This window comes from Lampetra fluviatilis, chromosome 41 (assembly GCF_964198595.1).
Source record: "Lampetra fluviatilis chromosome 41, kcLamFluv1.1, whole genome shotgun sequence".
NCBI lineage: Eukaryota > Metazoa > Chordata > Hyperoartia > Petromyzontiformes > Petromyzontidae > Lampetra > Lampetra fluviatilis.
The window spans coordinates 5,477,747-5,495,472 of record NC_136315.1 but is presented as its reverse complement, the minus strand read 5'-3'; the positions used below and the strand labels follow the sequence as shown (position 1 = coordinate 5,495,472).

The following is a 17,726-nucleotide window of genomic DNA, read 5'->3' as shown; positions in this document are numbered from 1 at the left end:
TCCCTCCCCCCGTTCCTTCCTCGTGATTCCGCGTGCGTCCCAGCTGTCTGTTCACGTAACGCCGGATTCAAAATCGTTGGCCGAGCTTCGGTGAGTCCGTGGGTGGCCGCCCGCGACTCCTCGGCACTTTTCCGTCGCCGCACCAGGGTCGCAGCCGGGTATCGGGTAGGGTACGGGTATCGGGTACCCGATTGCGACCTCTGGTGGGTGGGTGCGCTCTGTATGTATATCCGCATGTATGGGGGAAACTCGATGCGTTCGTCAAATATATCGACTGTTGTGGTCTGACGAGGAAATTTGTACTGTGTATAGAAGAGGCGACGTGTCGTCTTCACAGCAGGTACATTCAGAGGAAGGGCCAGTGTCCAAAATGTCATCGATTTTAGGTGTCTGTAGTTGTTTTCTTCCTTTAAAGCCATTGACGAATGCCTTGTTGTTGTTGTGGTTGTTAATTGTGGTCATGCGCCGCTGGCAATGTGACAGCACCAACCGATTTGTTTGTATGAGAGGAGCGGTTTGAAAAGTTTCGAGAAGCTGCTTTAAAATAATAACAAAGTTGCACTAAATTAATAATCGACTGCATTGAGTTTTCTTTGCAATGTTGTGTTAATGTTCTTTATGAACGAATTAAGTTAAACATTTCGTTAACCGTGGAGGTAATAATGGTGGTGATGATAGCAATGATCATATTGAGAGTAATGATGACTGGTAATGAGAACAATGTTGATGGTGATGACAATCGTACTGGTGTGCCGAAAACGATGATCGTGACGATATGGTGGCAAATACTGATCACGGTGACGACGATGCCGGCGATGACGACGACGATAATGACGTGACGACATGGACGAAGGTGACAACGACGATGATGATGATAAAGACGATAAGGGGCCGTCCATAAATGACGTCACGCACCTGGGGGGGGGGTGGTCAGACATTTGTGACGATCTGTGACGAGGGGGGGGGGGTGAGAAATGTGACGTCGCATCAAAATGCGCAACTTTAAATAAATATAGAATTGTTATAACAACACTAATTGTTATAACAACACTAATACAACATCAGAGTGCAGCACCACATTAAATACACACTACAGTGATAATAGTTCAAAGCGATTTGAAGCGTGTATTATTATTTGGGGGGGGGGGGGGGCAGAGCTTTGTGGCGTCATATTTGATGGGGGGGGTCTGACTTTTTGTGACGCCGTGTGACGAGGGGGGGGGGGTCAAAAATCGTCCAAAATCGCGTGACGTCATTTATGGACGGTCCCTAACAACGACGGCTGGTTATGGCGACGCTGTGCAGGTGGAGACCTTCCTGTGGGTGGGAGAGGCGACGTCCCCCTCGGGCGCGCAAGATCGCCCAGGCCAAGCACCAATTCCTTTTCGGCACCTCCGAGCAGGAGGCCTCAGCGCACGAAGGTGCCGGTAAGTGGCACGTGGAATTTCCTCCCCACCCTCCCTCCCTCCCACCACCCTCCCCCCCCCCACCACCTGCCCCCCACCGTCCACCCACCACCCACCCACCCACACACCAACTCTTCGCACCGCCACAGGCGAGACGTGGATATGAGTTCTCCAGAATCTCGGGTGCCTTTTTTTCTTTAAGCGCCAGTCACCGAACGACGAAGGGTGGTTGGGAGAAGGGATTCTCCGGTGCCCTTGACAGTGCCTCGACACCGCGGCCTCGCGTGCGGCGACCGCGCCCACTCCGGTGCTCGAGTTGGAAGCGGAAGGACGGACGGTGGGCAAATATTCGAGAAAGATTGTCATTTAGCCACCCGTCAATGTGCGTCGCTAACCAGCAATCACTGCATGGCAATCACTCAACTAATCACCCCCATTAATTTGTTTCTGCCCGCTAGCCAGGCCAGTTCGTGTCCTCCCATCAAACAACCTTGTATTTTTGGAATAAGGAATTATTTATTGCTGATGGGTTGTTGTTGTTGTTGTTTACCTGTTGCTTATCCTACTCATTCGAAATGTTCTCCTTCAGTTATAAGCAGAATGGCAAACCTATTTTTGTGAACGACGGTATCTACTCCGCGGTGATGTATTTATCTGGCTGAGATTGATTCCATGGCAGCCGAGCTCACCGTCACAGGATCTGCAGGCAACGTAGACACTGCAGGCAAAACCCTTGTAGGCCAAGTACACGGTGCCTCATTGGAGAGTTCCTGAGAGTTTCTGGATGATACGTACCTGCAAGGACATCGTCTTTGAAAGCTCCTCGAAGTGCCCCTTGCTGACACTGGTCGAGGCTTCACAGTTTTTTTTCATTATTTTCACCGTTTGATCATATTTATCTGGGTGTTCTTTTTCAAAGGGGGCGACCCGAGTCAGGGCTGTCAATCAGTCGCATTTTCGATCGAATCTTTCCTGATGGCGGTTTAAGGGTTGGCGTACACGGACTGGTAATCCAGAGGTCGCCGGTTCGATCTCCCGGCATGGCAGCTGGAACAGCTTTCTGACGCGGCCCCGACCGGACGTCTGTGAAAAGAGCTTCAAGGTTCATGGATTCCCCCAGGATAGATACGGATTCTAATTCCGATGAGGTCTCCCCGCCACCTCCGTCGACTCGGCAGCGTAGATGAGCGCACCGCGGCGAATCGATCGGCAGGTCGCGTGCGGCGGGCTAAACGTGCGGGGTGTTCCCACCCCCTTGCAAGACGACTCGCCGGTGTTAAATTGTAGGTCAAGCGCCCTCTCTCTCTCTCTCGAGAAAAACTCTCAAGAACGATTACATAACATGTACGCCCATCCACCTTGCCGACAGATGGTGCACATTGTTTACTTTACACCCCCCCACGGAAATGACCCAGTAGCCGCAGCAGCTGTTGCGGGCATCGAACTGGTCTCGCCTTCCGAGCGGAGCTGGCTTAGCAGCGGCGTGGAGGAGCTGCTGCCCGCGTCGACGCTTTCATTCCAGCGGCCTTTTTTGCCGAGGTGGTGGATAGCGCTTCGAGACGACTCCCCCCGTTAACCCTTTCCCGTTCTGATGACGTACGTGTAGTCTGTTAACGTACGTGTACGTCATCGTGTGCACGTCATTGAAACAGAACCAGATTCAGCGGTGAACGGGACACCCCCCCACTGCAACTTGCAGGTGTCTCGGAAGGGGAAAGGGTGAAGATGTTCAATCACCAAATAGATACCAAGTCTGCATTAACCAGACGAACTTGTGGCACAAAACATGCAAAAACAAAAAACAAGCTTTGATAATCTACGCATTGTTTTTTTTTAACTGAGGTCGTACAGCCTTCTGTACGGCCTTCTGTACGACCTTGTCTCACCACCGGCGTTAGACCAGAGAACGCCAAAAGGTGAGCGGCTCAAACGCGATGCAAGTATCAAAGCATTAATAGCTGGGCTTGAGCGGTTAAAGCCTTGTCCTCTTTTTCCATCATGTGTTTGACATTGGCAAAAAAAGGTCCCATCGATATCACGTTCCCCCCCCCCCCCCCCCGTGGAAAGATTAAATCCCGCGCTCCCGTTAAAGCCTCCCCGCTCGCCCACCGCAGGTTTGGTCCCCCATTCTCGGTCAGAATCGAGTTTTCTTGGAAGGTGGACGAGATCGGAATGCGATGTAGGGTTTCCTCCTGAAGCAATGCGCGCTCTCTTGGGGTGTGGAGGAGGCAGGGTGGGAGGATTGGGGTGGTGGGCCGGCGTCGTAATGTTGTGATCTCATTATCTTGAGTCGGGAGGGGGGCGAGCAACGGGTTAGCGCTTCTTGTTGAACGATCATTTTTTTGCGCGGCGTTTGCTGAAGATGCGCCGCCGCTCGCCGCAGCAGGCAACACTGGGGGGGGGGGGGGGGGGTAAGATTCGTCAAATGCCCGAGACGTTTCGCGTGCACAATGGTGACCCCCCACACCCCCCCCCCCCCCCGCCCCCCGAGTGTAACACGTAGTAGTCGTCGTTGTAGTCGTTGTAGTCGTAGTCATCGGCTTTCGCGACCAATATTGTCCACAGTAGATGTTTTTTTGGCTCGGATCTCGTAAACATATAAATGTGTCGTTAAACAGCGCCACAACCCGCATTAGTATGGTTCGTCACGTAGACAGCCTGATGAGGGTGGTTGTAATTACCGGCGAAACGTCGTACGCGAATTGTAATGTTGTGGGTTTACTCTCCAACACAGCGGTGTGCTGAACTCGTAACTAATTGGCATGTTCTGTTCACGTGACAAACCTTACTAATTGGCTGTGTCGGGTGTTGGGTGGTGGTGGGTTAACGACACATTATATTTTCACACGATCTCACCCAAAATACCTCTATCATGGTGACCCCAGAGTTTAATTCCGGGTCACGGCTGGCATCAGCGGCACCTCCGATTAGCAAGGTTGGCTACGTACGGTGCGAAAGAAGTTCAACATACATCAGAACCGTGTCTGGTACCATCACCCCTTCACCAATCTGCACCAATACCACAATACCTGCCATTCGTCACTCAGTGACGGTGGCGTCACCACGGCGCTTGTGCCAGGCCGGGTGCACTTTGAGGCCACGTACAGTGCCGAAGGCTCGTCGACAGGAGGTCAAGGGACAGTCCACAAGGTGCCATCAGCAAACTGACCACAGTCAGACCAACCACCTGTGACGGGCGCGGAGTGGGGGAGGCCTTCATCCGGCAATGTGTGGACTGACAAAGAGGGCTGTATGTAATTTATTTTTAAATGCCATCTTTAGTCACCCATCTGTCGGCAGCTCATCCCTGGTCTCCGGACAACAACAAAACAACACTCCGCTGGCTGCTTGCCTGAAACGTCGCGTTGACGAGTGTTGCTTTGCTTGATTACATTGCACCACCTGGAGTTTAGCTCTGTGGAATGGTTTTTAATTACATTTCTCTGTCATTGTTTATACGGTATGTACAGTACATTGGGGGGGGACGTATGTACGTGTGTGTGAAGTAGCGATTATGCAGTTCACAGACAGGATATTAGTTTGGTGCCAAAGATGCAGTGGCAGGAGACTGAGACGACTTTTTTTCTAATAATAATTCAGCATTCATTATAAATTCACATTTCCTGGTAGGACGTCCACTGCTGAGATGGAATGATGAAATGAGGTTGCGTGCAGATCCTGGGTCCATTTTTGCATCGCGGGATTGTGAGGAAGCTGGAGAATTTGGGGTTAGCAGTGGATTGATCGCGGATGACGATTATCACTAACATATATTTTACCTATGTTAAGCCAACTGTGTAAAACAGACCTGCCGATACGCACACAGACAACAACATCCGCCATTCGCCACGAAGTGACGGTGATGCCACCGCAGCGCTTGTGCCAGGCTATGTGCACGTTGAGGCCACGAAAAGTATTGAGGTCTCTCTGGCAAGATGCGGTCGACCGACTGAGATGATTGGCCGATGCACGAACTGTGACCCCGACTGTCACCCCCATTGTGCCAACTTGCTGTGTTTAGCCACCCGGCGCTCCTCTCGTTTTTTGTGAGCATCGCTCCTCTGCCCTCCGTTGTTGCCTCCAACTGCCCAGCAGCAGCAGCGTCCTTCACGAGCCTCTTCCACAGAGGCCGATCTTGACACCGCTGGCGTCAGTCATTGGCAAGTCCACTCAGCTCCATGTCCACTCGTACCTCACCATTCAATCTCTTCTCTAGCCCGTGCCGTGCCAAAAACCACGCACACATTAACACCCACACATGGACCAATGCACACACGGACATTAGTGGCAGAGTTATGACATCGCTTACTGGATAATCAATGCGAGCGTGGACCTACGTGCTAAATCTGGAACAGCTCATGTGGGACTGAGACTGCGGTGAATTTGTATGTGTGTTTAGTAAAATGAGCCTCATTTAGGTTAATGAATAATAAATATTGAATTGACCTATTCTACGGCATTATATTATTTCGTTGACTGCTATCTCGACCATAAAAGCTTGTTGTGCAATTAACCGAAATCTATTTGAGGGGCATTGTTTACCCTGCGATGGAAACATCATCTGGAATGCACCCAATCCTGTCAAACCCTGGAAGCTAAGCAGGCTTAAGCCTGGATAGTGCTTGGATGGGCGACCACCAACACAGAAAGTCGGGTGTTGTAGGCGCTGTTGGCAATAGAGGGCAGTGCTGCCCAGCTTAACCAAGCGACAGTGAGCAGCATGGTTAAGTTTGGTTAAAACAACCCTCACGAATGGTTTGGGGAGGCCCTCATCCAGCAGTGGATTGATGAAGGGCTGTAAGTTATTACGTCTGTTATGACAAACCGGTTGTACATGTGCTTTCCATGGTATCCGTCAAGAGGGAATGGTAGAATATGTCCAGCAGTGTAAATACACGGTTAGCTGTGTACGGTTCAGAAAGAAGTTCAAAGCACACACGTACGCACATGCAAGAGAAGTACATGTCAAATAACCTTTGCTCTTCCACCTTTTTTAATGCAAGCGCCACAATGAGATGTGAACGGGCACAGGTGCAGCCCTGCAATCCGTTCGCTCACGTCACCGCTGGCCAAAGGGCCTCCACTGGGCCTTTTACTCTCTCACACTCACCAGACGTCTTGATAGAGCTCAGAGTCCCCCACATTTCACACCCCACTTGCAAGCGACTGCTGCTGTTGTGTGTGTGGACACAATGGGGGTGGGGGTTGAAGAAACTCATTGCTTTTTAAGTGCCACGTCAGGAAGTTGAATCTGCGACCTCTGGACTGCGAGTACGGTCGCGCTAACCATTACACCACAGCAGCCTCCAGTGTGCGGGCAAAACAAGTAGAAACTTTTGGGCGCATTGTCCTAATGCTCGCCAGCTCCTCGATGAATGGCATGGCTTATTATCTATCTTGATGGCAGTTTTATTGAAGCAGAATTATCATCCTGGGACGTGAGTGTGCCGACAGCAGCTTCGTCAGCCATGGGATCAGTGCTGGGGCCATCGAGGCACAGTCCTAATTAAGTTCCGATGGTTGCTCGTTATTTTGAGAATTGCATCGGCAAGGTCACAGCAAACGTCACTGCCAGTCTATGCCTGCGATTCAATCAATATTACTTTTCTCGTGCTTCAGGTGTTAAGGCTGGAGCCTGGCCCGTGCTTTATTGGCCGACTCTGTCGGAATACCGAGCATTGTGAGCTTGGGCAGCGACGGGGCGAAGGGATGGCGGTACAGCAGGGGATTTTTTCATCTATTTACAAGGGTTTTTTTTAATCTTCTTGGTTCTTTCGGTAAAGTCACGTAGAATGGAAATAATAAAATAATAGAAATAAAACAAAAAGAATCATAAATAATGAAAATATTATTTTATTATTTCTATTCTACGTGACTTTACCGAAACAACCAAGAAGATGAATCCCTGCAGTCACGAAAGCTTTAAATCGAGATTTTTTTAATGTTTCGCATCGTATGCGTGGGCTTTCTCTGTGTACTCTGGCTGCTTTCAATAATACAGCCACTCATTAATGGGATTGGGAAAACGAACCTACCGTAATTTACTAACCCAAGGCGCCACCGTGGCGAGATGTTAACTACCTCGCCTGGTATACAGCAGGTTGTGGATTCGATCCCAACCCTGATGCCTGTATAATTGGAGTTTGAATGTTTCTGTCCTCCGTTTTTTCCCTACACATTTAGAAGCATGTATTTAGAGTATTCGGCCGCTATGAATCTCCACGTTATAATGAGCTATCATTTGTGGCCAGGTCGCTTCTGAAAGAGAGCTATGTAGCTCAGTGGGCCTTACCTGGTCAAATAAAAACAAACAGTTTACAGTTTAGTTTTATAGTTTAACTTTTTTTTTGTAATCACAGTTCAACACACATCGTGCCTGTTGTTATGAACCCCATTCGAGATGACATCCGCCACACAGATGGAGCGATGAAAAAACAGGTCGTGTGAAGGCACGCGGTGGATTCTTCTATCGCAGGATCGCTTGGGATGGCGGCGTTTTGGCGGCATGCTCTCATTCAGCAGTGGATTGACCGTTGTTGATGATGGTGATGTTGACGACAGTAGGAATTCTGCCAGTAAAAAATATGATAATTGGTTTTTTACCCTTTTATTTGGAAACAAAACTGACACCTTTTTACGAGGAGTCATGTTTGCATAGACCACAATACCTGCAGTCATAATGCAAACAAAAAACACAACTTGTGAGACTAGGCTCTAAGGAAAGCTGTCTCGGGTGTGGACCAATCAACTTCAAGGACAGTGCATACATTATCAGAGTTATGTTTTTTGTTTGCATTATGACTGCAGGTATTGTGGTCTATGCAAACCTGACTCCTCGTAAAAAAGGTGTCAGTTTTGTTTCCAGATAAAAGGGTAAAAAACCAATTATGACAGTAGGAATTGGCCAAGCAGCCCAATTGGGAACCCATTTCAACAAAAAATAAAATGATTCACGAGTCTCGGTGATGCTTTCATGGGTAAGTAAATATTTTAATACCGTGAGGTAATTTGACTGACGGGACTACCGATTGCAATGGAGAATCGTGAACGCCGCTGACCCAAAAACAACCAAGGCTTTTTTCACATTGGCACAGACCGGTGTAGCTTTGAATTCAAGTGTCAGGTGGGCATTAACATCGGTGCCCGTGCATAATTTAACTCCGAGCTCTCTGTGCTGTGGCAGGTCTGTAGAAGCAGCAGCAGCGACCCTCGGCCACAGTAAACGAAGCAAAGACCGTGGGCTCTAAGTAGCTCATTAGTGCCTGGACTCACGAAAACAATGGGGGTGAACACAATATCTGCTTGCATCCATAATCAAATTAACATAACGAGTTAATTCACATTAAATCGCTTATTATTCGTACGTGTCTATCTTGTATCATATACCTCCATACTGTATATGTTTTGTGTTAATAGATATCTTACGATATCTCCATATCATCTGTATCCACGGTGGTGTAATGTTAACTACCTCGCCTGGTATACAGGAGGTCGTGGGTTCAATCCCGACCTTGACGCCTGCTGCTGTATATTTGGAGTTTGCTGCGTCTCTCGCTCCCCGTGGTCGTGTGGATTTTTCTCCGGGTCCTCCGGGGTTTTCCCTCCACATTTAGAATCAACATCACGCTATAAATGTCCACGTGGGCTATTATTTGTGGCCAGGTCGCTTCTGAAAAAGAGTTATGGTAGCTCAGTGGGCCTTAAAATAACAATGTTTATAGTTTCCATCGTATCTCTCTTCTCTCATCTACCTCCAGGGCCGGCGTGAGGAGGGTACATGGGTGGTTCTAGATTTGAAGCTTTCGTGACTGCAAGGAATCATCTTCTTAGGTTTTTTCGGTAAAGTCACGTAGGTCAAAATTAATGAAAATAAAATAAAATAAAAAACAAAAATCACGACGTTTGCCTCCGAAACGTCGTGATTTTTGTTTTTTATTTTATTTTATTTTCATTAATTTTTACCTACGTGACTTTACCGAAAAACCCTAAGAAGATGATACATGGGTGGTGCCTAGGCCACCAAATGTCACCGTTGCTTCATCTCTGCCTCTTGTCTTCAGCTGTCTCTCTCATGTCACTCGAGCTCTGCCTCGTCTGTAACAAAAACAAAATGTGATGAGACGCACCTGTAACTCAGCACTTGTGAGCAGGGCTGGAAATGGGAATAAATGACAGGGGGAACTCACGAATGATTCCCCCCCACTCCCTCGCTAGATCTGTGGGTCTCGATGCGTCTCTGTGGGTCTCCATGCGTCTCTGTGGGTCTCCATGCGTGTCTATCGGTCATTGTGTGTGTCTGGGTTTCTGCGCTTGTTTGTGGGTGTCTCTGTGCGTGTCTCTGTGCGTGTCCGTGGGTCTCTTTGTTAGTCTAGTTCAGGGGTCGACAACCAAAATAACAAGAAGAGCCATTTCTTTCCAATTCGGTACAAAATTCAGTATTTCAAGAGCCGCAATGCATCTGAGTGCATACTGTACATACGTACATATCGTCAAGAAGCAGCCCGTAAAGAGCCGCATGCGGCTCCGGAGCCGTAGGTTGCCGACCCCTGGTCTAGTTGGTCTATATGTACGCGAGTCAATAAAAAAAAAGATGAATTATTTATTATATCCGGAGGGGAGGGGCCGATTGTGGAGGGGAGGGGCTGGGGGTGGAGGAGAGGGGCTGGGGGTGGAGGGGAGTGGCCGTGGTGGAGGGGAGGGGCTGGGGGTGGAGGGGAGGGGCTGGGGGTGGAGGGGAGGGGAGGGGCCGTGGGCGGAGTGGCTGTGGGTGGGAGTTGAGAGGCGGGGCAGTGGGTTGGAGTGGAGGGGCGGGGCTCCAGGTAGGTGCAGGAGTCTGTACGTGTTGGCACATTAGGGGCTACAGCTTGGTGCATCACCCAGTCATCTACCCAGTCATCTACCCAGTCATCTACCCAGTCATCTACCCAGTCATCTACCCAGTCATCTACCCAGTCATCTACCCAGTCATCTACCAGTCATTTACCCAGTGATCTACCAGTCATCTACCCAGTGATCTACCAGTCATCTACCCAGTCATCTACCCAGTCATCTACCCAGTGATCTACCCAGTGATCTACCCAGTCATCTACCCAGTCATCTACCCAGTCATCTACCAGTCATCTACCCGTGATCTACCAGTCATCTACCCAGTCATCTACCCAGTCATCTACCCAGTGATCTTCCCAGTCATCTACCCAGTCATCTACCCAGTCATCTACCAGTCATCTACCCAGTCATCTACCCAGTCATCTACCCAGTCATCTACCCAGTGATCTACCCAGTCATCTACCCAGTCATCTACCCAGTCATCTACCAGTCATCTACCCGTGATCTACCAGTCATCTACCCAGTCATCTACCCAGTCATCTACCCAGTGATCTTCCCAGTCATCTACCCAGTCATCTACCAGTCATCTACCCAGTCATCTACCCAGTCATCTACCCAGTCATCTACCCAGTCATCACCCCATGGCACCACCCCATGGCACCACCCCATGGCACCACCCCATGGCACCACCCCATGGCACCACCCCATGGCACCACCCCATGGCACCACCCCATGGCACCACCCCATGGCACCACCCCATGGCACCACCCCATGGCACCACCCCATGGCACCACCCCATGGCACCACCCCATGGCACCACCCCATGGCACCACCCCATGGCACCACCCCATGGCACCACCCCATGGCACCACCCCATGGCACCACCCCATGGCACCACCCCATGGCACCACCCCATGGCACCACCCCATGGCACCACCCCATGGCACCTGCTGGCTCTGTCCCGAGACCTCCTCCCGTCAGCGAAGCAGCCTTCGACACTTCACGCAGAACTCAACGTGCACGTGGCCTGGCACCAAAGCGCCGTGGTGACGTCTCCGTCAGTCACTTCGTGGCGAATGTCGGGTGTTGGTGTGTCCCCTGTGTGTGCGTGTGTGTGATTTGTGTACACGTGGTCGCCATCCGGGCGATCCTTCCAACGCCCCCCGCGGCTTCAAAGTGCACCTAGCCTGGCACCAAAGTGCACCTAGCCTGGCACCAAAGTGGTGATGTAACCGCGGCGAAGGTCGGCTCGTGCCGCGCGTGTTTATATGTTTGGTGTACAGTGGAGCGCACCTGTGTGTTGGGTGTTTTAACATGGTGTGTTGCGTAAACCCGTGAAGAGGGTTTTATCAGCTGCAGGGGGGAGTGGCAGAGGTCGCAAACGGGTTTTGATTCCTTACCCGTACCCGGCCGCACCAGGGTCGCAAACGGGTACGGGTATCGGGTACCTGATTGCGACCTCTGGGATGAAGCCATGTTGCAGGCGCGGGTGGGTTCATTCTAGGAACTTGAATTGTGAGAAGAGACAAGACGTTGGGAAATGAGTGACAAACGGTGACTCACCAGTGACTCACGGCATACCCGTACCCGGCCGCACCAGGGTCGCAAACGGGTACCCGTACCCGGTACGGGTAGCCGGGTATTGGGTAGGGTATGGGTATCGGGTACCCGGTTGCGACCTCTGGGGAGTGGTGGTGGTGGTTCAACTGGTTTCACACCGATCAATCTCGACAATCGGTGTTCGATTCCGTGCCAGGTGGTATCAGAACGGGGGCGTAAATGAGTTCCCGTGGCTTTGTGTTAACTTCAGAGCTGGGGGAGACAAAGGCGGCCGGGCGTGGTGCTGATCACCCCCTCACGTGTGCCGTGCTGGACTCCCGCGTGTGCCTCGCTATCAAACACTTGCCCCAGCAGCTTATTATAAAGTCCGCATAAAACCCTTGTGTGCAAAACGACCGTGTATACGCTACGTACATTTACGTGTGTGAAATTAATCAATTATGTTATCAACTTTTTAACAGACAAAACAATATCGCTTTCATTTAGATGGCAGACCTGGGAGTAGCAGTGGATGTCCCATTATCCAGCCGACCGGCTCACAACCCATGTCACAGATTCATTGCCCATGGGCGACGTTCTTCATTGCAAGGCCCGTGAGCCACTGGCAGACCCTGGGGGCCTTTAGTGCGGCCCTTGACAATTCACAAATGTTGAGAATACCCCCAAACCATCATCCATAATAGAGGGTTTTTTTTTAATTACATTACACGCTTTTATTTAACTCACTCTGTTGTTGTTGTTGTCGTATCCTCAAATCTTGTAACTCAATTTTAACCCACTTCCCAATGTGGTATCGACTGCAAACTTCGTATACGTGTGTCTTACTGATGACAATACTATATTCTATCATTAAATATATATATATCTTTAAACAATCTTTTTACACGTCTTCTATTAACTCACTGTTGTTGTCGTATCCTCAAATCTTTTAACTCAATTTAACCCACTTTCCAATGTGGTATCGACTGCAAACTAAGTATACGTATGTCTTACTGATGGCAATACTATATTCTATCATTAAAAAAAATATATATCTTTAAACAATCTTTTTACACGCCTTCCATTAACTCACTCTGTTGTCGTATCCTCAAATCTTGTAACTCAATTTTAACCCACTTCCCAATGTGGTATCGACTGCTAACTTCGTATACGTATGTCTTACTGATGACAATACTATATTCTATAATTTAAAATATATATATCTTTAAACAATCTTTTTACAAGCTTTCTATTAACTCACTTGTATCCTCAAATCTTGTAACTCAATTTTAACCCACTTCACAATATGGTATCGACTGCAAACTTGTATACTTATGTCATACTGATGACAATACTATATTCTATCATTACAAATAAATACATTATTTTTTAACAATCTTTTATATATGTTATGTTTCGGCTTGGCTATAATTGTCCACGCTCAACTGACATTGGCTGTAATTGCCCACGGTTCCTTACGTTATGGCAAGCCTCGGGGCCACTTCCTGGAGTCGTGGAGTTCTTCCATTACTCGTACGGTACATTTCATTAAAGCGTGTTTAAAAAAAAATATTTTTGAATATTACTTTTTTTTGGGTTAGATCGCGTAAATCTATAAATGTGTCGTTAAAACCCACCAACTACCCGACACAGCCAATTGGTATTGTCACGTAAACAGAACGTGGCCAATTTGTCACTGGTACAGCACACCGGTGTGTTGGAGAGCCAAGCCACAACATTTACAATCTACGTGTTAAACTGACCCCCATCATCATCATCGTGCTGCTGTCAAGCCCAACAATGGTTTCACATGTTGTGGCGGCCCTCGCACTGACGATGTCTTATCGGCGAAAGTGGCCTCCCCTCTGAAAACGAGTGAAGGACGCTGGCCTGAGACCACCGGTATTTGACCTTGTCGGTAACCGCCTGATGGGGCATCAATTTAATTTTGCGGTTCCAATATCGTGATGTAGCCAATAACGGTGAATGATGTGACAACCAAATGAAATTAGTTGGTTATCAGCTAATTAATTCATTGGCCATATAAATACATCGGTGCAAGTAAGGATTTGCTACCTTAGGTGGAACCAGTTTCTACCATGGATCGTGTCAGCTTGCTGGTGTCATAGCGCATCTTTGTCCTGGGATATACCGCATCTGTATATTACTATTTTCACGCCAGTTTACCGAGGAAACCATCACCGAGTCTCATGACTTCTTCGACAGGAAGGCCTTGTTGCAGTTGCGGCAATGATTGCTATTATGCGTGCGTGCGTGCGTGTAAAATCCTAAATTCGTAATTTGTCGTCTCATTTAGAAAATTCGGGCCATGACATCGGCACACAATGGCACTCGTTTTTGTGACTGACGGCGTAGGATCTTTGACCATAATACAGGTTTTTTTTGGGGTTAGATCGCATAAATGTATAAACGTGTCATTAAACTCGCCACCACCCAACACAGCCTATTAGTAAGGTTTGTCATGTAATCTAACCCCCCCCAAAAAACCTGTATTATGGATGATATTCGTCGCGAAAGTCTACGTGTTAAAGGGGCTTTGACGTCCACAATGAAGCACATGGCTAGTATTTTTTTTTATTCGATATGATCCAGGGCGGCTGCTTAATCTAAACAAGCGGCGAACGTGCTACGGCCAGGCCTTGTCCACCGCCCATTGTTATATTTTTCGTGAGACTCCTAAAAATAGGAAAAACAAATTAATCTGACTCGTAGGAAGCATGGCGTGGAATGCAATAATGGTTGTTAAAAGTTTTTTTTTCATGGTTACCGTTAACTGCATGGACTCGAACCAGTAAAATAGGGTTACAGTCCTGATTTGCGACGTAAAAGTGGTGTCTCAAAGGAAACGTCACGGTCTCTTTTTGACTGAGAAACGAAAGGGAGCTGCCACGCTGGTGTGTGATGGTTGGCAAGCCGCACTTGTTGGCACGGCGGTTGAAAGTGGCTTACGATTCTTAAGCCAGTGCGTTCATTGCTAAGATACCACTGGAAATGGGTTCCCGTCCTATTATTATTTTAACAACCCTGAAAGCGATGCTCACATATTTCTTATTAGCCGTCTCCATGCTGCGCAGAAAATGTCACGGGCCAGGTAATCCCAGTTCTCGACTGTACTCCCGTACCTCCAGACCGAGACAGTTCGTGTACAGTAACACGTTTACGCTTGTTAGATCTCTTTATACCGGCTTGAGCAGCAGAGGTTTAATTTCCCACGGAATATTGCCAAGGTCTCTGGGAGAGTGGAGTAGGTATGTAACTGCTAACCACAGCCATAGCGAGAGGTATTCTTGATGTCATGTGCTTGATGCGGAAATATTTTTCTTGGCTACTAACCCAGACAGATATGCCCATGAAATCAAGGATAAGGTCCCGCTTTTATAGGCTGCTTAATTTCCTCAGCAACTCAAAGCAGCCATTATTCATCTCAGCCATTTAAAAGCCCTTCTGCAGTCTATCCAAGGGGACCCCCTAGTGGCAGCTGTCCTTGTACGGCAACACGGGTGCACGACGCAGCACCGGGCCTGCAACTGAGGCCGCGATGATGACCGGCACTTGTGTCACGTCCGTCGGGAAGGAAGTGTAATTGTAGCCCGGACTCCAGTGGATGTTCTTCCACGAACCGTCAGCGGGATGATTTCCTGTTTGAAGGTGACTCGTTTCACGTGAGGGTGTCGGTCACGTCAATACGTGCGAGCATGCATAATGCATGAGCTTTTATCAGCACCGCACGGCGTTCCCATCAAGGTCTTGTAACAGTGGGTTAGAAGAAAACTGAACGAGAAAAAAATAGGAAAGAATATCAACATTACTTTTATACGTGAGTTGTGCCCTAATCGTGCCAAATTACTTTTATTGGTTGGATGTGGTGAGAATACGGCAGTGATAAAATACATGTGATGAGCGTGAAATTATAATAAATGTGGTTGATGTGACTAAATTACTGTGATTGTATAACATTTACAGTGATGCTTCTGCTACTTGCTGCTTCTGATAATAATAAGACAATGCTACGTTTACATATTGGTGTTGCTATTCCGGCCGAGGATGAAGGTAATATTGCTGCTATTGTTGCTGCTGATGATGAGGAATGCTCTGCTGCTGCTGATATGCTGCTGGTGCTGTTGAAGGTGCCGATGACAGTGATGAAGGCAATGCTGCTTCCGGTGATTATTTTCACTCATTATTACTAATACTACGACACTGGCATGAACGTCGATTGATCACATGACATCGTCACATTGTCCGTGTCGAGCAGCAGGCCAGCGGGAGTCAAACCTCAATGCGGAGCCTCAGGATGCGCACGTGAGCCAAAGGGGGGACGGCGGCAGCGAGGACACGAACACGGACGGCGGGACCGAAGCGGCAGCGGAGGGCATGGACACGGCCGGCGCCGTTCAGCCCAATGACAAATCCCTGATCACGGCCCAGGCCGACGGTGGCCCCACTCACTTTGCGCCAAGCGTCAGCAGACATGAAGATGGCGACTTGGAGCAATTGCAGGCGACCGACGGGAACCATGAAAGGGCAACCGGAAGCGCTCCTTCGAAGGACAGGAAAGTATCGCACTCGGACGACTTCAACGACTGCCTCGAACTAGACCCCCTCGTTATTTCAGAAGAAGACGATCCCCCGTGCGAGGGCAGCTCCGAGCAGCCGAGGGGGGACATCGATGGAGGACACGCTGAGGTCAGACGTGTTTCGGACACCCAGGGAGTTGGCGTGCAATCTGACTTTGGTGCGACGGGACCCCGGCCGACGGAGCTGACTGGACTGAGCATAGTGATGCCGCTCGCCGCCAGAGAGGAGGCCGCAGGGGAAGAAGCGAGCGGACAGAGGAGGCTTGAGGACGAGTGCAGCGCTGCGGCAGAGGAGGATGGAGAGGTGCCTCTGGAGGACGAGGTGTTTGTGGAGCCTGGGCGCGTCTGCCCAGAGAGCCCCAACAAGGGTCCCACGGCAGAGGGGGGATTGGCCAGGTACGAGAGGCGTCCGCATTTGCTTACGTAGTTACGCACGTATCTTTAACGTCATCCTTATCGCAGGACATGATCGATCGACCGCCGAATGAAGGCATCTTCCTGCCTTGTGAGTCGTCGGAGTTACTAGACGTTTGTTGCGTTGAACTTCTTTCGCACCGTACGTAGCCAACCGTGCTAATCGGAGGTGCGGGGAAGGACAGCGACACTGATCAGTGCCGCCGCCAGATACCAGTTCGAATATTACTCGTTTAGATTTAAAGCTTTCGTGACTGCAGGGATTCATATTCTTGGTTCTTTCGGTAAAGTCACGTAGAAGGGAAATAATAAAATAATAAAAATATAAAACAATAAAATTCTCACGACGTTTCGACTGCAACACAAGCAATCATCATCAGGTGTGGATTTCACACTTTACCGAAAGAACCAAGAATATATTACTCGTTGTCGAGGAATTCAACTCTGGTTGCCAGGCTCTTAGTGAAGTGCGCTAACCATTGTGCCACCACTCTGCTATGACCGCTATGCATATTGAAACGTTTTCCCGTTATTGCAAATACATGTTATCACGTGTTGTCACCTGGAGTGTTGGGGGAGGGGGGGGCGGTGGAATTTCAGAGAGCAATGTTTAAAAAAGATGACATCAGATAATAAATCCACCTCGCTGAGGTGGTAATCAAAATCCACTGTGATGCACTTTTCAGTCGAGATAAGACAATGTAATTGTACTCTTTGACTTTGCCGAAAGAACCAAAGAGTATGGATTCCTGCAGTCACGAAAGCTCAAATCAAAAATGTAATTGTACATCCGTTTGCCAGTCGCCTCCTCTCGCCGAGTCATTCGTGGGGTTGTTTGACCCAACTTCACCACGCTGGTTAGTGTGGATTGATAGACGGAGTTGTCCAGGACTGGGAATCGCTAGCCACTGACTGATGATAGCCGTGGCCGGGAATGGAACTT

At 49.0% G+C, this 17,726-nt stretch overlaps 1 protein-coding gene across 7 annotated transcripts in view; it reads left to right on the top strand.

Annotated features, from left to right (window-relative positions):
• The window catches only part of LOC144946477 (PH and SEC7 domain-containing protein 2-like), a 173,268-nt gene that overhangs the window by 44,871 nt on the left and 110,671 nt on the right, over positions 1-17,726 (top strand). For all 7 annotated transcript variants that reach the window (XM_078875383.1, XM_078875381.1, XM_078875386.1 and 4 more), the window contains 2 exons: positions 1,306-1,427; positions 16,048-16,765. In XM_078875383.1, the coding sequence (XP_078731509.1) occupies positions 1,306-1,427; positions 16,048-16,765 (840 nt within the window). The remainder of the gene's footprint in view (positions 1-1,305; positions 1,428-16,047; positions 16,766-17,726) is intronic.